This window comes from Prionailurus bengalensis, chromosome X (genome assembly GCF_016509475.1).
Source record: "Prionailurus bengalensis isolate Pbe53 chromosome X, Fcat_Pben_1.1_paternal_pri, whole genome shotgun sequence".
Lineage (NCBI taxonomy): Eukaryota > Metazoa > Chordata > Mammalia > Carnivora > Felidae > Prionailurus > Prionailurus bengalensis.
Window position 1 is genome coordinate 64,235,889 of NC_057361.1, and position 27,143 is coordinate 64,263,031.

Below are 27,143 nucleotides of genomic sequence, written 5' to 3' on the forward strand. Positions count from 1 at the left end.
TCCCGCCCCTGTGCACCTTGCAGATCATCCCCGGCTAATACGCCCTTGGGCAGATCTCCTCGAAGCAGCACCACAAGCCTGGCAGTGTGCAAGCAGCCCAGACAGGGGCCACACCACTCCACAGTGAGTCCTGACCCTGGGAGAGGGGAAGATAAGGTACACACCAGTCTGACTGTGGGCCCCGCAGTGGGCTGGGGACAGACATCGGGTCTGACTGAAGCCCCGCCCACCAACACAAGTTTCTCCAGACAGCACAAGGGAAGTGCCCTGCAGTTGGGAGCTACCACAGGGACTAGCCAAAATGACAAAACGGAAGAATTCTCCTCAAAAGACACTCCGGGAAGTAGCGACAGCTAACGAATTGATCAAAACCGATTTAGGCAATATAATGGAACAAGAATTTAGAACAATAGCCATAAAATTAACCGCCGGGCTGGAAAAAAGCATAGAGGACAGCAGAGAATCTACTACAAAGACCAAGGGACTAAGAAACAGTCATGAGAAACTAAAAAATTCTATAAATGAGGTGCAAAATAAAATGGAGGCGGCCATAGCACGGATTGAAGAGGCAGATGAGAGAATAGGTGAATTAGAGGATAAAATTATGGAAAAAGAGGAACCTGAGAAAAAGAGAGATAAAAAAAATCCAGGAGTATGAGGGGAGAATTAGAGCACTAAGTGATGCAATTGAACGGAACAATATCCATATCATAGGAATTCCAGACGAAGAAGAGAGAGAAAGGGGCTGAAGGTGTACTTGAACAAATCATAGCTGAGAACTTCCCTGATCTGGGGAAGGAAACAGGCATTGAAATCCAAGAGGCACACAGAACTCCCTTCAGACGTAACTTGAATCGATCTTCTGCACGACATATCATAGTGAAACTGGCAAAATACAAGGACAAAGAGAATTCTGAAAGCAGCTAGGGAATAAACAGGCCCTAACTTACAAAGGTAGACACATAAGGGTAGTAGCAGACCTATCTACTGAAACTTGGCAGGCCAGAGAGGAATGGCAGGAAATCCTCAATGTGATGAACGGATAAAATATGCAGCCAAGAATCCTTTATCCAGCAAGTCTGTCATTCAGAATAGAAGGAGAGATAAAGGTTTTCCCAAACAAACAGAAACTGAAGGAATTCATCACCACTAAACCAGCCCTACAAGAGATCCTAAGGGGGATTCTGTGAGTGAAATGTTGCAAGGACCACAAAGTACCAGAGACATCACTACAAGCATGAAACCTACAGACATCACAAGAACTCTAAACCCATATCTTTCAAAAATAACACTGAGTGTAAATGGACTACATGCTCCAACCAAGAGACATAGGGTATCAGAATGGATAAAAACCAAGACCCATCTATTTGCTGTTTACGAGAGACTCATTTTAGACCTCAGGACACCTTCAGATTGAAAGTGAGGGGATGGAGAACTATCTATCATGCTACTGGAAGTCAAAAGAAAGCTGGAGTAGCCATACTTATATCAGACAAACTAGAGTTTAAATTAAAGGCTGTAACAAGAGATGAAGAAGGGCATTATATAATAATTACAGGCACTATCCATCAGGAAGAGCTAACAATTATAAGTGTCTATGTGCCAAATACGGGAGCCCTCAAATATATAAAACAATCGCAAACATAAGCAACCTTATTGATAGGAATGTGGTAACTGCAGGGGACTTTAATACCCCACTTACAACGATGGATAGATCATCTAGACATAGGATCAATAAAGAAACAAGGGCCTTAAAGGGTACATCGGATCAGATGGACTTGACAGATATATTTAGAATTCTGCATCTCAAAGCAACAGAATATACTTTCTTCTCGAGTGCATGTGGAACATTCTCCAAGATAGATCACATACTGGGTCACAAAACAGCCCTTCATAAGTATACAGGAATTGAGATCATACCATGCACACTTTCAGACCACAATGCTATGAAGCTTGAAATCAACCACAGGAAAAAGTCTGGAAAACCTCCAAAAGCATGGAGGTTAAAGAACACCCTGCTAAAGAATGAATGGGTCAACCAGGCAATTAGAGAAGAAATTAAGAAATATATGGAAACAAATGAAGATGAAAAGACAACAATCCAAATGCTTTGGGATGCAGCGAAGGCACCCCTGAGAGGAAAATACATTGCTATCCAGGCCTATCTCAAGAAACAAGAAAAATCCCAAATACAAAATCTAACAGCACACCTAGAGGAAATAGAAGTGGAACAGCAAAGACACCCCAAACCCAGCAGAAGAAGAGAAATAATAAAGATCAGAGCAGAAATAGACGATATAGAATCTTAAAAAAATGTAGAGCAGATCAATGAAAGCAAGAGTTGTTTTTTTGAAAAAATAAACCAAATGGATAAACCTCTAGCCACGCTACTCAAAAAGAAAAGGGAGATAACCGAAATAGATAAAATCATGAATGAAAATGGAATTATTACAGCCAATCCCTCAGAAATACAAGCAATTATCAGGGAATACTATAAAAAATTATATACCAACAAACTGGACAACCTGGAAGAAATGGACAAATTCCTCAGCACCCACACACTTCCAAAACTCAAACAGGAAGAAGTAGAAAACTTGAACAGACCCATAACCAGCGAAGAAATTGAATCAGTCATCAAAAATCTCCCAACAAATGAGTCCAGGACCAGATGGCTTCCCAGGGGAATTCTACCAGACATTTAAAGCAGAGATAATACCTATCCTTCCCAAGCTGTTCCAAAAAATAGAAAGGGAAGGAAAACTTCCAGACTCATTCTATGAAGCCAGCATTACTTTGATTCCCAAACCATACAGAAAACCAGCAAAAACAGAGAACTACAGGCCAATATCCCTGATGAATATGGATGCAAAAATTCTCAACCACATACTAGCAAATCGAATTCAGCAGCATATAAAAAGAATTGTTCATCATGACCAAGTGGGATTCATTCCTGGGCTGCAGGCCTGGTTCAACATTCGGAAATCAATCAATGTGATACATCACATTAATAGAAGAAAATAAAAGAACCATATGATCCTGTCGATCGATGCAGAAAAAGCATTTGACAAGATTCAGCATCTTTTCTTAATAAAAACCCTTGAGAAAGTCGGGATAGAAGGAACATACTTAAACATCATCAAAGCCATTTATGAAAAGTCCACAGCTAATATCATCCTCAATGGGGAAAAACTGAGAGCTTTCCCCCTGAGATCAGGAACACGACAGGGGTGTCCACTCTCACCGCTGTTGTTTAACATAGTGTTGGAAGTTCTAGCATCAGCAATCAGACAACAAAAGGAAATCAAAGGCATCAAAATTGGCAGAGATGAAGTCAAGCTTTCACTTTTTGCAGATGACATGATATTATACATGGAAAACCCGATAGACTCCACCAAGAGTCTGCTAGAACTGATACATGAATTCAGCAATGTCGCAGGATACAAAATCAATGTACAGAGATCAGTTGCATTCTTATACACTAATAATGAAGCAGCAGAAAGACAAATAAAGAAACTGATCCCATTCACAATTGCACCAAGAACCATAAAATACCTAGGAACAAACCTAACCAAAGGTATAAAAGATCTGTATGCTGAAAACTATAGAAAGCTTATGAAGGAAGTTGAAGAATACACAAAGAAATGGAAAAACATTCCGTGCTCATGGATTGGAAGAATCAACATTGTTAAAATGTCAATACTACCCAAAGCTATCTACACATTCAATGCAATCCCACGCAAAATCGCACCAGCATTCTTCTCGAAGCTAGAACAAGCAGTCCTAAAATTTATATGGAGCCACAAAAGACCCCGAATAGCCAAAGTAATATTGAAGAAGACCAAAGCGGGAGGCATCACAATCCCACACTTTAGCCTCTACTACAAAGCTGTAATCATCAAGACAGCATGGTATTGGCACAAAAACAGACACATAGACCAATGGAACAGAATAGAGATTCCAGAATTGGACCCACAAACGTATGGGCAACTAATCTTTGACAAAGCAGGAAAGAATATCCAATGGAAAAAAGACAGTCTCTTTAACACATGGTGCTGGGAGTACTCGACAGAAATATGCAGAAGAATGAAACTAGACCACTTTCTTACACCATTCCCAAAAATAAACTCAAAATGGATAAAGGACCTGAATGTGAGACAGGAAACCATCCAAACCCTAGAGGAGAAAGCAGGAAAAAGCCTCTTTGACCTCAGCAGCAGCAGCAGCAGCAGCAGCAGCAGCAGCAACTTCTTGCATGATACATCTCCAAAGGCAAGGGAATTAAGAGCAAAAATGAACTACTGCAAACTCATGAAGATAAAAAGCTTCTGCACTACAATAGAAACAATCAACAAAACTAAAAGCAACCGACAGAATGGGAAAAGATATTTGCAAATGACATATCGGACAAAGGGCTGGTATCCAAAACCTATAAATAGCTCGCCAAACTGCACACCCGAAAAACAAATAATCCAGTGAAGAAATGGGCAGAAAACATGAATAGACACTTCTCTAAAGAAGACATCCAGATGGCCAACAGGCACATGAAAAGATGCTCAACGTCACTCCTCATCAGGGAACTATAAATCAAAACCACACTCAGATACCACCTCATGCCAGTCAGAGTGGCTAAAATGAACAAATCAGGAGGCTCTAGATGCTGGCCAGGATGTGGAGAAACGGGAACCCTCTTGCACTGTTGGTGGGAATGCAAACTGATGCAGCCGCTCTGGAAAACAGTGTGGAGGTTCCTCAAAAATTAAAAATAGGCCTACCCTATGACCCAGCAATAGCACTGCTAGGAATTTGCCCAAGGGATACAGGAGTGCTGATGCATAGGGGCTCTTGTACCCCAATGCTTAGAGCAGCACTTTCAACAATAGCCAAATTATGGAAAGAGCCTAAATGTCCATCAACTGATGAATGGATCAAGAAATTGTGGTTTATATACACAATGGAATACCACGTGGCAATGAGAAAGAATGAAATATGACCCTTTGTAGCAACGTGGATGGAACTGGAGCGTGTTATGCTAAGTGAAATCAGTCATACAGAGAAAGACAGATACCATATGTTTTCACACTTATGTGGATCCTGAGAAACTTAACAGAAGACCATGGGCGAGGGGAAGAGAAAAAAAAGGTTAGAGAGGGAGGGAGCCAAAACTTAAGAGACTCTTAAGAACTGAGAACAAACTGAGGGTTAATGGGGGGTGGTCGGGAGGGGTGGGTGGGTGATGGGTATTGAAGAGGGCACCGGTTGGGATGAACAGTGGGTATTGTATGGAAACCTATTTGACAATAAATTTCATATGAAAAAAATAAATGATGAAAAAAATAATGCTTGTTTTGGTTTTTAGTAAGATCTTATTACAAATTTTATTACTATTGTTTAATCCCTACTGCTATAATCTTCTGTATTGTACTTATATGGTACATCATACATTTGAAAGCGTTTCGCATACATTAAAAATTTTATTTCAGGTTCACAGTAACTGTGTGAAGAAAGGAGGGAAGGATCTTTATTTCATATTATTAGCCTCTCTACGTTTCAGGAAAACGGGGCTTAAATATGTCACAATAGAGTAAGGCAGTATTGTGATCTAAGTCATGTTTAATTCCAATATATTCCAATTAGCTTTTCACTGAGAACAAACTACTTCATAATAGTGATTTGACTCATGTGTGGAAAGATAGAAACAACTGAATTTTACATATGAGAAGGAAAAAACTCAAAGCTCGAGCTTTCATGACTGTAAATTTTCCTTGTTATGTATTATAGAAAGCAGTTTATTTCACTGTTCAAACAAGGAGATTAAATTCAGTTTCAGAAATTACCAAATATGTACTAATTATGACGTATGAAATTACAAATTTGTAATAAATATGTACAAATATGTACTATTTACTAATTCCTTTTTTTAGCTTTACTAGTATAATTATACCTATCAGGTGATGTTTTCACGTATTAATCCATATCAGAAAATGTGAGATATAGCAAGGAATGGATACCATGATAAAGTGGAAGGAGAACTGTGATGGCGATCAGGAGCCTACAATTCCAATTTTGACTCTGTTACTGGCTCATAGTGTTCTTTAGTTAGGTTACTTACCATTTGGGGAGTTTGCTTGTTTCTATTAAAAAATGGCTGTGGTGATAGATTGATTGGCTGGATTAGTTTATTTCAAAGATCTTTTAAAAAATATTTTTGAGGGCAGAGTAGTAGGACCTAGGCTTGTTTTGTCCAATGAAAACACCTGGATAACTATCAAATCATCCATAACCCAGAAATGAACCCGAAGACTGACAGAAAATACTCTACAGTTAACGGGAGGGAAAAGCCACAGCAAAGAATGTAGGATGTGTGGAGACATGGTTTAGGGGAGATATGGATCACTAGTACTACATCGGGGAGGAACTGGTTGCAAAGGGTGACAGAGAAGCACACAAAGAGACACATAAAGAGAATGTTTCCCCAAAGCTGTTGGCGTGGAAAATGAGAGAGTTTGAATTTCTTGCAAGTGAGTTCCTTCAACCAGTGGTGCTTAAAGCCTGTAATTTTTGTTTTTTTTTTAAATTTTTAATATTTATTTTTGAGAGACAGAGCATGCAAGCAGGGGAGGGGTAGAGAGAGAGAGAGGGAGACACAAAATTTGAAGCAGGCTCCAGACTCTGAGCTGTCAGCACAGAGTCCAACGTGGGGCTCAAACCCACGAACTGTGAGATCATGACCTTGAGCCAAAGTTGGATGCTCACCCAACTGAGCCACCCAGTTGCCCCTTAAAGCCTAGAGTTTTTAGGGTCAGTGGGCTTGGGTGGGATAGAGCCCTGGGGGCACTGTCCTGGTCCTGGAGAGATGGCAGGCAAACAACCCAGGGGCATACAGCAAGGAAACAGGGATATGAAGAATGCCTGGGGCACATGGAAGGGAGATTATTCAGTCTTCTTGGAGTGCTTCCCTGAGAGGCAGTCATTTATGGAGATGCCTCTGTGAACAAAGCAGCTGGATGGCACCAAGTTTCCCTCCCTGTCACTAAGCATAAACACAGAGCCACCTGCAGGAAGCAGCCCAGCATCTACACTGGTTGCCTAACTTGCTTACACCAAGCCCCATGCCCCTGTGCTCTGGCAGTGCTGCCCTTTTCAGCCAAGTTTGTTTCAGTCCCAGTGTGATGGGCCCTTCCCCTAGAAGACCAGCAGAAACCCTTGCCCACACCACATCATCCAATCAGAGAGTTCTGCAAGACACTCAGTTTTAGTAGAAGTAGTATCAGGTCTCATTTTTCAAGCAGACCAGAGCACATCTAGTTAACTCTCACCATATTCAGGCTAGAGCCAAAAACTGCCCAGACCAGGCAAGGGAGGACTGTGCAGATGACTTGTCTGAGGGATAAAGCAGCCAAAACACAAAAGCAGAGCACACACCAGAGACACTCCCTGACTTTCCAGATCTTGGACACCACATGAGCTCTTCTTCATAAAACCATTATATCCAGGAGCAGGAACATAACTGGCTTTTCTAACACAAAGAAGGCAGAGACTTAGACAAAATTCCAAGGTAGAGGAGTTTATCCCAAATGAAAGAAAAGGATAAGGCCATTGGAGAGATTAAGTGAAGTAGATAAAAGTAATGTGCCTGATGGAGAATTTAATGCAATAATCATAAGGGTACTCACTGGGCTTGAGAAAACACTCGAAAACATCAGAGAGACCCTTACCACAGTGATAAAAGAGTTTAAAAAGAATCAGAAATGTAAAATCCAATAAATGAGATTGGATATAGGTTAAAAGCAATGAACAGCAGGCTGCAAGAAGCACAGGAATGAATTAATGACATAGAAGAAAAAGTAATGGAAAATAATGAAACTGAACAAAAGAAAGAAAGAATTATGGAACATGAGAATAGACTTAGGGAAATCACTTAGTCCATCAAATGTAGTAACATTCATATTATAGGAGTCCCAGAAGAAGAGAGAAAAAGGGGCAGAAAATTTATGTGAGGAAATAATAGAGTATTTATGTGAGGAAATAATAGATTACTTCCCTAATCTGGGGAAGGAAACAGATCGAGGAGGCACAGGGAACTGCCATCAAAATGGAAAAAAAAAAAAAGCAAGTCAACAACAAGAGATATTGTAATTTGCAAAATATAGTGATCAAAAAATCGTAAAAGCAACAAGACAAAATAAATCCTTAATGTACTATGGAAGATCCATAAGGCTAGCTGGAGATTTCTCAACAGAAACTTGACAAGCAAGAATGGAGTGGTATGGTATATTCAAAGTACTGAATGGGAAAAATCTTCAGGCAGGAATACTCCATCAAGAAAACCTATCATACAGAATAGAAGGAGAGAGAAAGAGTTTCCCAGACAAAACTAAAAGGGTTTGTGACCACTACACCAGTTCTGCAAGAAATATTGAAGGGGACTCTTTGGGTGGAAAGGAAAGACTAAAAGTAACAAAGACAGTAAAGGATCAGAGAAAATCTCTAGAAACAATGACAAAAAAGGTAATAAAATGGCAATAAATACATATCTATCGATAATTAATTTGAATGTGAATGAATTAAATACTCCAATCAAAAGACATGTGAGGATGGATAAAAAAAAAAACAAGATCCATCTGTATGCCGCCTACAAGAGACTCACTTTAGACCTAAACTCACATGTAGATTGAAAGTGAGGGGATGGAGAAACATTTATCATGCAAATGGATGTCAAAGGAAAGCCAGAGTTGCAATAATTATATTGCACAAATTAGACATTAAAACGAAGACTGTAACAAGAGATAAAGAAGGACACTATATCATAATAAAGAAGACAATCCAACAAGAAGATCTAACAATTGTAAATATTTATGTCCCTAACTTTGAAAAAACCCAAATATATACAACAATAACAAACATGAAGGAACTCATTGATAATAATACAACAATAGTAGGGGGCTTAAACACTTACATCAATGGACAGATCATCTATGCAGAAAATCAACAAGGAAACAATGGCTTTGAATGACACACTGGACCAGATGTTCTTAACAGATATATTCAGAACATTCCATCCTAAAGCAGCAAAATACACATTCTTTTCAAGTTCCCATGGGACATTAGAATAAATCAGATACCAGGTCATAAATAAGGCTTCAACAGATACAAAAAGATTGATCTCATACTATGTGTATTTTCTGACCACAACATTAAGAAACTTGAATTCAACCAGAAAAAAAAGATTTGGAAAGGCCACAGATACACAGAGGTTAAACAACATGCTACAAAACAATGGATGGGTCAACCAGGAAATCAAAAAGGAGGTTCAAGAATACATGGAAGCAAATTAAAATGAAAATGAAAACAAAATGGTCCAATACTTTTGGGATGCAGCAACAGTGGTCCTAAGAGGGAAGTATATAGAAATATATGCAGACCTTAAGAATCAAGAAAAATCTCAAATCAACAACCTAACTTTACACTTAAAGGAACTAGAAAAAGAACATCACACAAAGCCTAAACAGAAGGAATATTAGAGCAAAAATAAATTATATAGAAACTAAGAGACAAACAAACAAACAAACACACAAAACACAATAGAACAGATCAATGAAACCAGGGGCTCGTTCTTTGAAAAGGTTAATAAAATCAACAAACTCATAGCCAGAGTTATCAAAAAGAAAAGAGAAAGGACACAAATAAATAAAATCACAAATGAGAGAAGAGAAATATCCAACACCACAAAAGTATAAACAATTGTAAGAGAATATTACGAAAAACTATATGGCAATACATTGGACAACCTGGAAGAAATGGATAAATTCCTAGAAACACATAAAGTACCAAAACTGAAACGGGAAGAATTAAAAAAAAAAACTTCAACAAACTAATAACCAGCAATGAAATTGAATCAGTAGTCAAAAAATAGCCTACAAATATATGTCCAGGCCAGATGGCTTCACAGGGGAATTCTACCAAACATTTAGAGAAGAGTTAATACCTTTTATCAAACCACCAAAAAACAGAGAAGAAAGGAAAATTCCAAACTCATTCTATGAGGCCAGCAGTGCCCTGATACCAAAACCAGATAAAGACTCCATTAAAAAAAGAGAAATACAGGCCAATATCCCTGATGAACATGGATGAAAAAATTCTCAATAAAATACTAACAAACCAACTGCAACAACACATTAAAAGAGTCATTCACCATGATCAAGTGGGATTTATTCCTGGGCTGCAAGGGTGGTTCAGTATTCAGAAATCAATCATTGTGATACACCACATTAATGACAGAAAGGATAAGAACCACATGTTTATTTCAAGAGATGTAGAAAAAGCATTTGGCAAAGTACAACATCCATTTATGATAAAATCCCTTAAGAATGATGGGTATTGAGGAGGGAACCTGTTGGAGTGAGCACTGGGTGTTGTATGAAAATCAATTTGACAATAAATTTCATATTAAAAAAAAAGAATGTAGGATTAAAGGGAACATACCTCAACATAATAAAGACTATATATATATATATATATATATATATATATATATATAAACACAGATAATATCATCCACAATGGGGAAAACCTGAAAGCTTTTTGTCTATGGTCAGGAATAAGACAGGGATATCCACTCTCACCACTGTTATTTAACAGAGTACTGGAAGTCCCATCCTCAGCAATAAGACAACAAAAAGAAACAAAATCAATCCATATCAGCAAGGAAGAAGTCAGACTTTCATTCTTTGCAGATGACATGATATTGTATATAGAAAATACAAAAGAATCCACCAAAAAATTGCTAGAACTGATACATGAATTCAGAGAAGTCACAGGGTACAAATTTGATGTACAGAGATCTTTTGTACTTCTATACACCAATAATGAAGCAGTGAAAAGAGAAAGTAAGTAATCAATCTGATTTACAATTGCACTGGAAACAATAAGATACCTAGGAATAAAACTAGCTGAAGAGATGAAAGACCTGTACTCTGAGAACTGTAAAATGGTGATGAAAGAAATTGAAGATGACACAAAGAAATGGAAAGACATTCAATGCTCATGGATTGGAAGAACAAATATTGTTAAAATGTGTATACTACCCAAAGCAATCTACACATTTAATGCAATCCCTACAAAAATACCACCAGCATTTTTCACAGAGCTGTAACAAACAATCCTAAAATTTGTATAGAGGCACAGAAGATGCCAAATAACCAAAGCAAACTTAAAAGCAAAGCAAAGCCAGAGGCATCACAATTCCAGACTGAAAGTGATATTACAAAGTGTTAGTGATCAAAACAGTATGGTACCGGCATAAAAATAGACAGAGATCAAGGGAACAGAATAGAAAACCATGAAATAACTCCACAACTGTATGGTCAATTAATCTTTGACAAAGCAGGAAAGAATATCTAGTGGGAAAAAGTCTTCAACAAATAGTGTTGGGAAATTGGACAGCAACATGTGAAATTTATGTTTGTGTATGGACCAGTGTCTTACACCATACACAAACATAAATTCAAAATGGATGAAAGGCCTAAATGTGATACAGGAAACTATAAAAATCCTAGAAGATAACACAGGCGGTAACCTCTTTGACATCAGCTGCAGCAACTTATTTCTAGGTATGTCTCCTGAAGTAAGTGAAACAAAATTAAAAATAAACTATTGGGACTTCACCAAGATAAAAAGCTTGTGCACAGCAAAGGGAACAATCAATAAAACTAAAAGGAAACTTGCTGAAAAGGAGAATATATCTGCAAATGACATATTTGACAAAGGGTTAGTATCAAAATATACAAATACCTTGTAAAACTCAACATATAAGAAAAAGTATAATGGGCAGAAGACATGAATAGACATTTTTTCCAAAGAAGACAGTCATATGGCCAACAGGCACATGAAAAGATGCTCATCACTTATCATCAGTGAAATACAAATCAAAACTACAATGAGATATCACCTCACACTTGACAGAATAGCTAAAATCAACAACACGAGCAACAACTGGTGTTGGTGAGAATGTGGAGAAAGGGGAACCCTCTTACATGGTAAGTGTGAATAAAAACTGGTGTAGCTACGTTGGAAAACAGTATTGAGGTTCTTCAAAAGTTAAAAATAGAACTTCCCTATGATCCAGCAATTGCACTACTAGGTATTTGCCCAAAGGATACAAAAATACAGGTTCTCAGGGGGTGCATGCACCCCGATGTTTATAGCAGCATTATCAAGAATAGCCAAACTATTGAAGGAGCCCAAATTTCCATTAACTGGTGAATAAATAGCGAAGAAGTGGTATGTATTTACAATGGAATATTACTCACAAAATGGAATGAAATCTTGCCATTTGTAAGGATGTGGATGGGACTAGAGAAGATTATCCTAAGCGAAATAAGTTGCCAGAGAAAGACAAATACCATATGATTTCACTCATGTGGTGAATATTAGAAACAAAACATATGAGCAAAGGGGAGAAAAGTGTGAGAATTAAATGACAAAAGAGACTCTTAACTATAGAGAACAAACTAATGGTTACCAGAGGGGTGGTGGGTGTGGAGATGGGTTAAATAGGAGAGGGGATTAAGGAGTACACTTGTGATGAGCTCTGGGTGTTGAAATCACTATATTGTAGACCTGAAACTAGTAGTATACTATGCATTTACTAACAAATTTAAATAAAATCCTCAAAAAGTAAAATAAGATTTTCAGAGTCTTATTAAATTTTTAATTGCCCCTTGAGCCCATAATTAAGTAGCACAGTCTTTTGCTATTTTTGAACATTTAAAATAAACCTTACTGCAGAGTTTTATATATGAACTATTGGAGCTCATATTAATGCACGCTTCATTGTCTGGCTTATAATACTTACCTTTAAGTGCGGCTGGTGGAGTTTTGGTTGTAGTGAAAGTGTAGATACCAGACAGTGGTCCCTCACCAGCTTCATTGCATGTTTGTATTTTAAATTTGTATTGAGTATATTCACTCAGTCTGTTCACTTAGTGAGTCTGACAAGGTCCATGGTAAATGATAGAAAATCTGGGAGTGGGAAACAATATGGGAGAAGCAATATTATTAATCAACAGTTATTCAAGTACACATAACTCTATTTATCTGACTTGAAACTGGTACCTCAGTAAGGCCTAAATAAATCAACTTGAAGCCAGGTATGTACAACATAAAAGGAAAAAAAATCAGGTTGTATATATCATAATGGCACGGTGTTGGCTTTCATATTCCTTTGGTAACTTCTATTCCCCGGTATTAATGTATGTTTTATAAAGGAAGAAGTGTTTTGGAAGAGGCAAAAATAGAGAGCTAAATTATCAGTAGGAATTTAAGAAAGTATGCTTTACATAATAATATACTGATTTCACATCTATCAGTTCATTGAAACCACTTTGGATTATAGGTTTGATAGGAAATTTTAAAATTTTAGAAATTTTAAAACATTTTTATTGTAATACATGTTTAATAGTACAAATAGCTTACCTGCCAGATCGATCTCCTATTAACAAATTGTAGCTTATAAGGCTGGAAAGTAATCCTTTGCTTGAAGAGTTACCCCATTTCAGTTTGAGGCTCTGCTGTCCATAGACCACACAATCAAGATGTGGAGGATCAAGTGGTAGTGGCTTGGTTTTGGTTCTTATTGATTGGCTAAAAGGGCTTAGTCCATAATGATTGACGGCTTGAATTCTGATTCTAGCGGTAAGAAGAAAAAAAATTAAACTTTATTAATTTGGGTTTAGAAAGGAAAATAAATTTCTACATTTAAGCTATGCCTCTGGCAACCCCATGAAAGAGTATTGACCATCATATTATACTAATAATTAGAGACAAATTTGTGAAGCCAAAATCTTGAATTTGCATAATCACTATTGACAAATTTTGATGAGAGACACTGGATTTTAGTAACGTCAAATTTTTCTGAACCAGTAAAATTCTCTTTCAAAAAATATGTAGACTATATAAAACATAGAGATGTAGACTTGTTTAAAATTCTCAAAAAACTTTTGGCTACCCAAAGTAAGATATAAGCAACTTACATGTATGTGGTATCAGGCTGTAGGTTTTTCAGAAGACATTCTGTTACTCTATCAACAGTCTGAATTTTTCTGTCTCCGTATTCAATGTTATATCCAGTGATTGGAGAGCCATGGCAATCTGGTTCCTCCCATTTAATAGCAATGCAAGATGATGCCAATTTGGCAGGAACTTTGTTTTCAACTTCATGTAGCATTGGTACTACTGCTGGTACAGTTGCTGGTGTGGTTACTCTGCCAGTTCCTCCAAACACTCCAACTCCAGCTACGTTTACAGCCTGAAGAAGTATACTCTGTTAGAGCTTCATTGTTATTTGTTTTGTGCATAAAGACAAGGCAATTTATTCATTTTTAATCACTTTATTTTATTTTTTTAAATACACAAAGTAGTTTATTTTTAATTCTTTTAATATGAAATTTATTGTCAAATTGCTTTCCATACAACACCCAGTGCTCATCCCAACAAGTGCCCTCTTCAATACCCATCACCCACCCACCCCTCCCGACCACCCCCCATTAACCCTCAGTTTGTTCTCAGTTCTTAAGAGTCTCTTAAGTTTTGGCTTCCTCCCTCTCTAACCTTTTTTTTCTCTTCCCCTCGCCCATGGTCTTCTGTTAAGTTTCTCAGGATCCACATGAGTGTGAAAACATATGGTATCTGTCTTTCTCTGTATGACTGATTTCACTTAGCATAACACGCTCCAGTTCCATCCACGTTGCTACAAAGGGTCATATTTCATTCTTTCTCATTGCCACGTGGTATTCCATTGTGTATATAAACCACAATTTCTTGATCCATTCATCAGTTGATGGACATTTAGGCTCTTTCCATAATTTGGCTATTGTTGAAAGTGCTGCTCTAAGCATTGGGGTACAAGAGCCCCTATGCATCAGCACTCCTGTATCCCTTGGGCAAATTCCTAGCAGTGCTATTGCTGGGTCGTAGGGTAGGCCTATTTTTAATTTTTGAGGAACCTCCACACTGTTTTCCAGAGCGGCTGCATCAGTTTGCATTCCCACCAACAGTGCAAGAGGGTTCCCGTTTCTCCACATCCTGGCCAGCATCTAGAGCCTCCTGATTTGTTCATTTTAGCCACTCTGACTGGCATGAGGTGGTATCTGAGTGTGGTTTTGATTTATAGTTCCCTGATGAGGAGTGACGTTGAGCATCTTTTCATGTGCCTGTTGGCCATCTGGATGTCTTCTTTAGAGAAGTGTCTATTCATGTTTTCTGCCCATTTCTTCACTGGATTATTTGTTTTTCGGGTGTGCAGTTTGGCGAGCTATTTATAGGTTTTGGATACCAGCCCTTTGTCCGATATGTCATTTGCAAATATCTTTTCCCATTCTGTCGGTTGCTTTTAGTTTTGTTGATTGTTTCTATTGTAGTGCAGAAGCTTTTTATCTTCATGAGTTTGCAGTAGTTCATTTTTGCTCTTAATTCCCTTGCCTTTGGAGATGTATCATGCAAGAAGTTGCTGCTGCTGCTGCTGCTGCTGCTGCTGCTGCTGCTGAGGTCAAAGAGGCTTTTTCCTGCTTTCTCCTCTAGGGTTTGGATGGTTTCCTGTCTCACATTCAGGTCCTTTATCCATTTTGAGTTTATTTTTGGGAATGGTGTAAGAAAGTGGTCTAGTTTCATTCTTCTGCATATTTCTGTCGAGTACTCCCAGCACCATGTGTTAAAGAGACTGTCTTTTTTCCATTGGATATTCTTTCCTGCTTTGTCAAAGATTAGTTGCCCATACGTTTGTGGGTCCAATTCTGGAATCTCTATTCTGTTCCATTGGTCTATGTGTCTGTTTTTGTGCCAATACCATGCTGTCTTGATGATTACAGCTTTGTAGTAGAGGCTAAAGTGTGGGATTGTGATGCCTCCCGCTTTGGTCTTCTTCAATATTACTTTGGCTATTCGGGGTCTTTTGTGGCTCCATATAAATTTTAGGACTGCTTGTTCTAGCTTCGAGAAGAATGCTGGTGCGATTTTGCGTGGGATTGCATTGAATGTGTAGATAGCTTTGGGTAGTATTGACATTTTAACAATGTTGATTCTTCCAATCCATGAGCACGGAATGTTTTTCCATTTCTTTGTGTATTCTTCAACTTCCTTCATAAGCTTTCTATAGTTTTCAGCATACAGATCTTTTATACCTTTGGTTAGGTTTGTTCCTAGGTATTTTATGGTTCTTGGTGCAATTGTGAATGGGATCAGTTTCTTTATTTGTCTTTCTGCTGCTTCATTATTAGTGTATAAGAATGCAACTGATCTCTGTACATTGATTTTGTATCCTGCGACATTGCTGAATTCATGTATCAGTTCTAGCAGACTCTTGGTGGAGTCTATCGGGTTTTCCATGTATAATATCATGTCATCTGCAAAAAGTGAAAGCTTGACTTCATCTCTGCCAATTTTGATGCCTTTGATTTCCTTTTGTTGTCTGATTGCTGATGCTAGAACTTCCAACACTATGTTAAACAACAGCGGTGAGAGTGGACACCCCTGTCGTGTTCCTGATCTCAGGGGGAAAGCTCTCAGTTTTTCCCCATTGAGGATGATATTAGCTGTGGACTTTTCATAAATGGCTTTGATGATGTTTAAGTATGTTCCTTCTATCCCGACTTTCTCAAGGGTTTTTATTAAGAAAAGATGCTGAATCTTGTCAAATGCTTTTTCTGCATCGATCGACAGGATCATATGGTTCTTTTATTTTCTTCTATTAATGTGATGTATCACATTGATTGATTTCCGAATGTTGAACCAGGCCTGCAGCCCAGGAATGAATCCCACTTGGTCATGATGAACAATTCTTTTTATATGCTGCTGAATTCGATTTGCTAGTATGTGGTTGAGAATTTTTGCATCCATATTCATCAGGGATATTGGCCTGTAGTTCTCTGTTTTTGCTGGTTTTCTGTATGGTTTGGGAATCAAAGTAATGCTGGCTTCATAGAATGAGTCTGGAAGTTTTCCTTCCCTTTCTATTTTTTGGAACAGCTTGGGAAGGATAGGTATTATCTCTGCTTTAAATGTCTGGTAGAATTCCCCTGGGAAGCCATCTGGTCCTGGACTCATTTGTTGGGAGATTTTTGATGACTGATTCAATTTCTTCGCTGGTTATGGGTCTGTTCAAGTTTTCTACTTCTTCCTGTTTGAGTTTTGGAAGTGTGTGGGTGCTGAGGAATTTGTCCATTTCTTCCAGGTTGTCCAGTTTGTTGGTATATAATTTTTTATAGTATTCCCTGATAATTGCTTGTATTTCTGAGGGATTGGCTGTAATAATTCCATTTTCATTCATGATTTTATCTATTTCGGTTATCTCCCTTTTCTTTTTGAGTAGCGTGGCTAGAGGTTTATCCATTTGGTTTATTTTTTCAAAAAAACAACTCTTGCTTTCATTGATCTGCTCTACATTTTTTTAAGATTCTATATCGTCTATTTCTGCTCTGATCTTTATTATTTCTCTTCTTCTGCTGGGTTTGGGGTGTCTTTGCTGTTCCACTTCTATTTCCTCTAGGTGTGCTGTTAGATTTTGTATTTGGGATTTTTCTTGTTTCTTGAGATAGGCCTGGATAGCAATGTATTTTCCTCTCAGGGGTGCCTTCGCTGCATCCCAAAGCGTTTGGATTGTTGTCTTTTCATCTTCATTTGTTTCCATATATTTCTTAATTTCTTCTCTAATTGCCTGGTTGACCCATTCATTCTTTAGCAGGGTGTTCTTTAACCTCCATGCTTTTGGAGGTTTTCCAGACTTTTTCCTGTGGTTGATTTCAAGCTTCATAGCATTGTGGTCTGAAAGTGTGCATGGTATGATCTCAATTCCTGTATACTTATGAAGGGCTGTTTTGTGACCCAGTATGTGATCTATCTTGGAGAATGTTCCACATGCACTCGAGAAGAAAGTATATTCTGTTGCTTTGAGATGCAGAATTCTAAATATATCTGTCAAGTCCATCTGATCCGATGTACCCTTTAAGGCCCTTGTTTCTTTATTGATCCTATGTCTAGATGATCTATCCATCGTTGTAAGTGGGGTATTAAAGTCCCCTGCAGTTACCACATTCCTATCAATAAGGTTGCTTATGTTTGCGATTGTTTTATATATTTGAGGGCTCCCGTATTTGGCACATAGACACTTATAATTGTTAGCTCTTCCTGATGGATAGTGCCTGTAATTATTATATAATGCCCTTCTTCATCTCTTGTTACAGCCTTTAATTTAAACTCTAGTTTGTCTGATATAAGTATGGCTACTCCAGCTTTCTTTTGACTTCCAGTAGCATGATAGATAGTTCTCCATCCCCTCACTTTCAATCTGAAGGTGTCCTGAGGTCTAAAATGAGTCTCTCGTAAACAGCAAATAGATGGGTCTTGGTTTTTATCCATTCTGATACCCTATGTCTCTTGGTTGGAGCATGTAGTCCATTTACACTCAGTGTTATTTTTGAAAGATATGGGTTTAGAGTTCTTGTGATGTCTGTAGGTTTCATGCTTGTAGTGATGTCTCTGGTACTTTGTGGTCCTTGCAACATTTCACTCACAGAATCCCCCTTAGGATCTCTTGTAGGGCTGGTTTAGTGGTGATGAATTCCTTCAGTTTCTGTTTGTTTGGGAAAACCTTTATCTCTCCTTCTATTCTGAATGACAGACTTGCTGGATAAAGGATTCTTGGCTGCATATTTTATCCGTTCATCACATTGAGGATTTCCTGCCATTCCTCTCTGGCCTGCCAAGTTTCAGTAGATAGGTCTGCTACTACCCTTATGTGTCTACCTTTGTAAGTTAGGGCCTGTTTATTCCCTAGCTGCTTTCAGAATTCTCTTTGTCCTTGTATTTTGCCAGTTTCACTATGATATGTCGTGCAGAAGATCGATTCAAGTTACGTCTGAAGGGAGTTCTGTGTGCCTCTTGGATTTCAATGCCTGTTTCCTTCCCCAGATCAGGGAAGTTCTCAGCTATGATTTGTTCAAGTACACCTTCAGCCCCTTTCTCTCTCTTCTTCGTCTGGAATTCCTATGATATGGATATTGTTCCGTTCAATTGCATCACTTAGTGCTCTAATTCTCCCCTCATACTCCTGGATTTTTTTTATCTCTCTTTTTCTCAGGTTCCTCTTTTTCCATAATTTTATCCTCTAATTCACCTATTCTCTCATCTGCCTCTTCAATCCGTGCTATGGCCGCCTCCATTTTATTTTGCACCTCATTTATAGAATTTTTTAGTTTCTCATGACTGTTTCTTAGTCCCTTGGTCTTTGTAGTAGATTCTCTGCTGTCCTCTATGCTTTTTTCCAGCCCGGCGGTTAATTTTATGGCTATTGTTCTAAATTCTTGTTCCATTATATTGCCTAAATCGGTTTTGATCAATTCGTTAGCTGTCGCTACTTCCCGGAGTGTCTTTTGAGGAGAATTCTTCCGTTTTGTCATTTTGGCTAGTCCCTGTGGTAGCTCCCAACTGCAGGGCACTTCCCTTGTGCTGTCTGGAGAAACTTGTGTTGGTGGGCGGGGCTTCAGTCAGACCCGATGTCTGTCCCCAGCCCACTGCGGGGCCCACAGTCAGACTGGTGTGTACCTTATCTTCCCCTCTCCCAGGGTCAGGACTCACTGTGGAGTGGTGTGGCCCCTGTCTGGGCTGCTTGCACACTGCCAGGCTTGTGGTGCTGCTTCGAGGAGATCTGCCCAAGGGCGTATTAGCCGGGGATGATCTGCAAGGTGCACAGGGGCGGGAGGGGTAGGCTTAGCTAGCTTTGCCATTGGTGGTCCCCTGCGGAGGGGCCCTGCAGCACCAGGAGTAGGCAGGGCTGTTGGAGGGGTGGATCCACAGAAGCACAGCATTGGGCGTGTGCATGGTGCAAGCAAGTTCAGTGACAGGAACTAGTTCCCTTTGGAATTTCGGCAGCTGAACTCTGTCTTCCTGGGCTCAACAACTCTCCCTCCCAGCATCCTCTCACCCTCACTGCTCTCTGAGAGCAGAGTTGTCGACTTTTAACATTCCAGATGTTAAGTCCTGCTGGCTGTCAGAACTCACACAGTCCGGCCCCTCTGCTTTTGGAAGCCAGACTTTGGGGGCTCTGCCTTGCCCGGCACACTGCCCCTCCACCGCCCTGGCTCCCTCCTGCCAGTCCGTGTAGCACGCACTGCCTCTCTACCCTTCCTACCCTCTTCCGTGGGCCTCTTGTTTATGCTTGGCTCCAGAGAGTACATTCTGCTAGTCTGCCGGTGGTTTCCTGGGTTATTTAGGTCGATGTGGGTAGAATCTCAGCAGTCAGCAGGACGAGGTGAGCCCAGTGTCCTCCTACGCTGCCATCTTCCATACTTCCTCTCTCTGGGTCCTCTATTCTGTTTCATTGACTTATGTATCTTTCCCTCCACTAATACTACACTGTCTTGATTACTGTAGTTAAATAGTAAGCTTTAACATTAAGTAGAGTGGTTTTGTCCACCTTCTTTTTCTCTTTCAAGATTGATTTTTCTAGGTCTGGTGACTTTCCAAATGAAAGTTAGAATGAGATTGCACATATCTATAAATAAACTTGCTGAGATTTCCATAGAAATTACATTAAACTTATAAATCTTCTTGGAGAAAACTGACATCTCTACTATATTTAGTCTTCCCATCTATGAACATGGTATGTCTCTTTACTTATTTAGGTCTTTCTTGATTAATTAGCATTATGCAATTTTCAGCATACATGTACAGTATATGTTTTGTTGGATTTATACCTAAATATTTTCTTAGAAGTGATGGTAAGTGGTACTGTGTTTTTAAATACATACTTTATTTATGTATTTATTTATGTATTTGTATATGTATATATGATGGATGTATGTATGTATTTATTTATTCTTATTTCAAATTCCAGTACAGTTAACATACAGTGTTATAATAGTTTCAAGTGCACAATATAGTGATTCAACAATTCCATACATCACCTGGTGCTCATCACAAAAAGTGCACTCCTCAGTCCCCATCACCTATTTAACCCATAAACCCATCCCCTCTCCTCTGGTAAGCATAAGTTTTGTTTTCCATAGTTAAGAGTCTGCTTCTTTGTTTTTCTCTCTTTTTTTCCCTTTGCTCCTTTATTTTATTTTTTAAATGCTACATATGAAGGAAAACATATGGTATTTTTTTAACTAACTGGTTTCACTTAGCGTTATGCTCTCTAGCAATTTGCAATGACATGGATGGAGCTAAAGAGTATAATGGTATTCTGTTTTGAATGTCTGTTTATACATGTTTGTTGTTAGTAACTAGAAATGTGGGTTATTTTTGGGGTGTTGATCTTGTGTCCTGCAACCTTGCTGACCTCACATATTAGTTCTAGGAGATTTTTGTACATTCCAGGTGGTGGTCTATGTAGATAATCATATTATCTGCAAAATAAGTAGTTTTATTTCTTCCTTTCTAACATGGATGCCTTTTATTTCCTTTACTCACCTTATTGCAATGGCTGAATTAAGATTAAGACTGATTAGAGCTGACATCTTTGCTTTGTTTTTGGAGGAAATCACTGGTACATATGATGTTAGCTGTAGGTTTTTTTGTAGATGCTCTGTATAAGTTGAGGAAGTCCCCATCTATTCCTAACTTTATGAGATTTTTTTCATCACTAATGGGTGTTGGATTTTGTTAAATGTGTTTTCTGTGTCAATTAATATGACCATATGATTTTTCATCTCCATCCTGTTTGTATAAAAAGTTACATTGGTTTTTCAATTTCAAAATAGGGTTGCATAGCTGAAATAAATCCCATTTGGTCTTGGTGTATAATTCTTTTTGTACAGTGCTGGATTTGATATGCCATTATTTTGTTGAGGGTTTTTTGCATCTAAATGAGTTATTGGTTTTGGGGTTTTTTTTCTACACTCTTTGATTTTGGTTTTAGGGTGATACTTTCCTCATAAAAGGAATTGGTAACTCTCTCATCTTTTATTTTCTGGAAAATATTATTTTAAATTGGTGTTACTTTTTCTTTAAAGACTTTGTGGAATTCTCCAGTGAAACTATCTCGACCTGCAGATTTCTCTTTCAGGGGCTTTTTAGTTATGAATTCAACTTCTTTAATGGCTATAGGGATATTCAGATGTCCATTTCATTTTGGCTGAGTTTTCTATATCAGTTCTAGCAATATTTTTGTGGAGTCTTTTGAGTTTTCTATATATAGTATCATGTCATCTGCAAATAGTGAAAATTTGACTTCTTCCTTGCCAATTTAGATGCTTTTTATTTCTTTGTGTTGTCTGATTGCTGAGGCTAGGACTTCCAGTACTATGTTAGATAAATGTGGTGAGAGTGGACACCCTGTTTTGTTCCTGACCATGGAAGAAAAGCTCTCAGTTGTTCCCCATTGAAGATGATACTAGCTATGAGTTTTTTAATATATGGCCTTTATTTTGTTGAGGTATGTTCCATCTATCCCTACTTTGTTGAAGTTTTTTTTTCCTTTTTTTTTTTTTTAAGCAAGAATGGATACGAGGCACCTGAGTGACTTAGTCGGTTAAGTGTTTGACTTTGGCTCAGGTAATGATCTCATGGTTCATGAGTTCGAGCCCTGCATCGGACTCTGTGCTGACAGCTCAGAGCCTGGAACCTGCTTCAGATTCTGTATCCCCTTCTCTTTCTGCCCCTACCCTGTTTGCACTCTCTCTCTCAAAATAAATAAACTTAAAAAAACTAAAAAAAAAAAAAGAATTGATGCTGTACTTTGTCAAATGCTTTTTCTGCATCTATTGTTCATATGGTTCTTATCCCGTTTTTTATTAATGTGGTGTATCACATTAAGTGATTTGTGAATATTGAACCACCCTTGCAACTCAGCAATAAATCGCACTTGATCATGGTGAATGATCTTTTAATGCACTGTTGGGTTCAATATGCTAGTATTTTGTTAAGAATTTGTACATTCATGTTCATAAGGGATATTGGCTTGTAGTTTGCTTTTTTAGTGGAATCCCTGTAGGGTTTTGGCATCAGGATAAGCTGGCCTCATAGTATGAGTTTGGAGGTTTTCCTTCAATTTCTATTATTTTTAGAATAGTTTGTGAATAATAGATATGAACTGTTCTTTAAATGTCTGGTAGAATTCCCCTGTGAAGACACCTGGTCTTGGAGTTTTGTTTGTTGGGAGTTTTTTGATTACTGATTCACTTTCATTGCTGGGTATTGACCTGTTCAAGTTTTTTATTTATTTCTGTTTCAGTTTTGGTAGCTTATGTGTTTCTAGGAATTTATCCATTTTGTGCAGGTTGTCCAATTTGTTGGCATATAATTTTTCATTATATTCTCTTATAATTGTTTGTAGTTCTGTGGTGTTGGTTATTTTTCCTTTCTCATTGGTGATTTTATTGATTATGGTCTTTTTTCTTTTTTTTTTTAATTTTTTTAATGTTTATTTATTTTTGAGACAGAGAGAGACAGAGCATGAACGGGGGAGGGTCAGAGACAGAGGGAGACACAGAATCTGAAGCAGGCTCCAGGCTCTGAGCTGTCAGCACAGAGCCCGACGTGGGGCTCGAACTCATGGACCGTGAGATCATGACCTGAGCCAAAGTCAGACGCTTAACCGACTGAGCCACCCAGGCGCCCCATGGTCTTTTTTCTTTTTGATACGGTTGGCTAGGGCTTAATCAATTTTATTAAATTTTTCAAAGAACCAGCTCCTGGTTTCATTGATCCGTTCTGTTTTTTTTTTTATTTGTTTCTATAACATTTATTTTTACTCTAATATTTGTTATTTCACTTATTCATCTGGCTTTAGGCTTTGTTTATGTTCTTTTTCTAGCACCTTTGGGTGTAAGGTTAGGTTGTTTATCTGAGATGCTTCTTGGTTCTTGAGGTTGGTCGTGTATTGCTATATATCCCTCTTGTGACTACTTTTGCTGCATCCCAATGGTTTTGGATCATTGTGTTTTCGTTTTAATTTGTTCCCATGTATTTTTAAAATTTCTTCTTTGATTTACTGGTTGACTCCTTCATTCTTTAGTAGCATGTTCTTTAACCTCCATATATTTGTGGTCTTTCCAAATTTTTTCTTGTTGTTGACTGCAAGTTTCATAGTGTTGTGGTTGGAAATATGCATGGTATGATCTCAAATGTTTTGTAATGGTTGAAGCCTGATTTGTGACCTAGTATGTATTCTATTCTGGAAAATATTCCATGTGCACTTGAGAACAATGTGTATTCTGCTGCTTTAGGATGTAATGTTCTGAATATATCTGTTAAGTCAATCTGGTCCACTGTGTCATTCAAAGCCATTGTTTCCTTGTTGATTTTCTGTTTAGATAATCTGTCCAATGATGTAAGTAGGGTGTTAATGTCCCCTACTATTATTGTATATTACCAATGAGTTCCTGAGTTCCTTCATGTTTGTTATTAGCTATTTTATATATTTGGGTGCTCCCAAGCTGTTGGCATAAATATTTACAAATGTTAGATCTTCTTATTGGATAACCCCTTTTATTATGATATAGTGACCTTCCTTATCTCTTGTTACTATATTTGGTTTAAAATATAGTTTGTCTGATATAAGTATTACTGCTCTAGCTATCTTTTGATGTCCATTTGCATGATAAATGTTTCTCCACCCCTCACTTTCAATCTGCAGGTATCTGTAGGTCTAAACTGAGTCACTTGTAGGCAGCATATAGATGGGTCTTGTTTTTTATCCATTATGACACCCTATATCTTTTGAGTAGAGTGTTCAGTCCATTTACATTTAGCATAATTATTGATAGATAAGTATTTAGTGCCATTTTATTACTGGTTTTATCATTTCTAGAGATTTTCTCTGTTCTTTTCTAGTGTTTGTCACTTTTTGTCTTTCCTTCCCACTCAGAAATCAAGAAAAATCTCAAACGACCTAATCTTACTGTTAAAGGAGCTAGAAAAGAAGAACAAACAAAACTCAGAACAGCAGAAGGAAGGAAATAATAAAGATCAGTGTAGAAATAAATGATATATAAAGTAAAAAAATAGAACAGATCAATAAAATCAGGAGCTGGTTCTTTGAAATGATCAACAAAATCAGTAAATTTCTAGTCAGACTTATTGAGAGCAAGAGAGAGAGAGAGAGAGAGAGAGAGAGAGAGAGAAAAGAGAGAGAGAACTTAAAATCACAAATGAAAGAGGAGAAATAACCAACACCACAGAAATAACAGGCAATTGTCAATGAATATTATGAAAAGCTATATGTCAACAAATTGGTCCACCTAGAAGAAATGGATAAGTTCCTAGAAATATATAACCTACAAAAACTGAAGCAGGAAGAAATAGAAAATTTGCACAGAACAATTAGCAGCAAAGACACTGAGTCAATAATCAAAAAACCCCAACAAAGAAAAGTCCAAGACGAGATGGCTTCATAAATGAATTATAGCAAACATTTAGGGAAAAGTTAATACCTATTCTTCTCAAGCTATTCCAAAAAATAGAAGAAGGAAGGCTCCCAAATTCATTCTATGAGGCCACTATCACTTGCCAAAACCAGATAAAGACAGCACAGAATGAGCTATGGGCCAGTATCTCTGATGTACATAGATGCAAAGATTCTCAACGAAATACTAGCAAACTGAATCTAACAATGCATTTAAAAATCATTCACCACAATCAAGTGGGATTTATTCTCGGGATGCAAGGGTGGTTCAGTATTCGCAAATTAATCAATGTAATACATCACATCAATAAGAGAAAATATTAAAAACACATGATCATTTTAATGGAGGAAGAAAAAGCATTTCACAAAGTACATCATTCATTAATGATAAAAACCCTCAAGCAAGTAGGTGTAGAGGAAATATACCTCAACATAATAAAGGTCATATATGAAAAACACTCAGCTAACATCATACTCACTGGGGAAAAATTCAGAGCTTTTCCCCTAAGGTCAGGAACAAGACAAGGATGTCCACTCTCAGCACTTTAATTCAACATACTACTGGAAGTCCTAGGCACAGCAATCAGACAATAACAACAAAAATAAATGGCATACAGATTGGTAAGGAAGAAGTAAAAATTTCACCATTTGCACATGACATCATACTATGTATTGAAAACCCAAAAGACTCCCATTTGTAGGATACAAAATGAATGTACAGAAATCTGCTGTATTCTATACACCAGTAATAAAGCAGTAGAAAAAGATGAAGCAAACAATCCAATTTACAATTACAACAAAAAAACAAGATACCTAGAAATGAACCTAATGAAAGGTATGAGGGAGCTGAACTCTGAAGACTATAAAAAATTGTTGAAAGAATTTGAGGATGTCACAAAGAAATGGAAAGACATTCTATGCTCATGGACTGGAAGAACAAATATTATTATAATGTCTATGCTACCCAAAGCAATCTACAGATTTAATGCAATCCCTTTCAAACTACCAAGGGCATTTTTCACATAACTAGAATAAACTATTCTAAAATTTTTATGGTATCACAAAAGAACCCGAATAGCCAAAGCAATTTTGGAGAGAAAAAAAAAAAAAGCATAGCTGGAGGCATCACAACTCCGGGCTTCAAGTTATATTACAAAGGTATAGTAATCAAAACAGTATGGTACTGGCACAAAAATAGACTCACAGACCAATGCAACAGAAAGGAAAACTCAGAAATGAAACCACAATTATATGATCCATCTTTAGCAAAGCAGGAAAGAATATTCAATGGGAAAAAAGACCATCTCTTCAACAAATGGTGTTGGGAACACTGAACAGCTACATACAAAACAGTGAAACTGGACCACTTTCTAACACCATACACAAAAATAAACTAAAAACGGATTAAAGACCTAGATATGAGACCTGAAACCATAAAAATCCTAGAAGGAGGCATAGGCATAAATGTCTTTAATATTGGCCATCAAATAATTTTTCTGGATATATCTCCTGAGGCAAGGGAAATAAATACAAAAATAAACTCGTGGAACTACAGCAAAATAACATCCTTCTGTATATGAAAGATACAATCCATAAAACTAAAAGTCAACCTACTGAATAGGAGAAGATATTTTCAAATGATATATCTGAAAAAGGGTTAGTATCCAAAATATATAAAGAACTGGTACATCTCCATGCCCCAAAATCAAATAATCAAATTAAAAGTGGGAGTGGAGGGGCACCTGGG

General features: G+C 37.7%; 1 protein-coding gene across 1 annotated transcript in view; it reads right to left on the reverse strand.

Moving 5' to 3' along the window:
• The window catches only part of LOC122477084 (fibronectin type III domain containing protein 3C1-like), an 87,832-nt gene that overhangs the window by 16,159 nt on the left and 44,530 nt on the right, over positions 1-27,143 (reverse strand). The window contains exons 17-18 of the mRNA XM_043569989.1: positions 14,031-14,305; positions 13,474-13,686 (exon numbers count right to left, since the gene is read on the reverse strand). Of these exons, the coding sequence (XP_043425924.1) occupies positions 13,474-13,686; positions 14,031-14,305 (488 nt within the window). The remainder of the gene's footprint in view (positions 1-13,473; positions 13,687-14,030; positions 14,306-27,143) is intronic.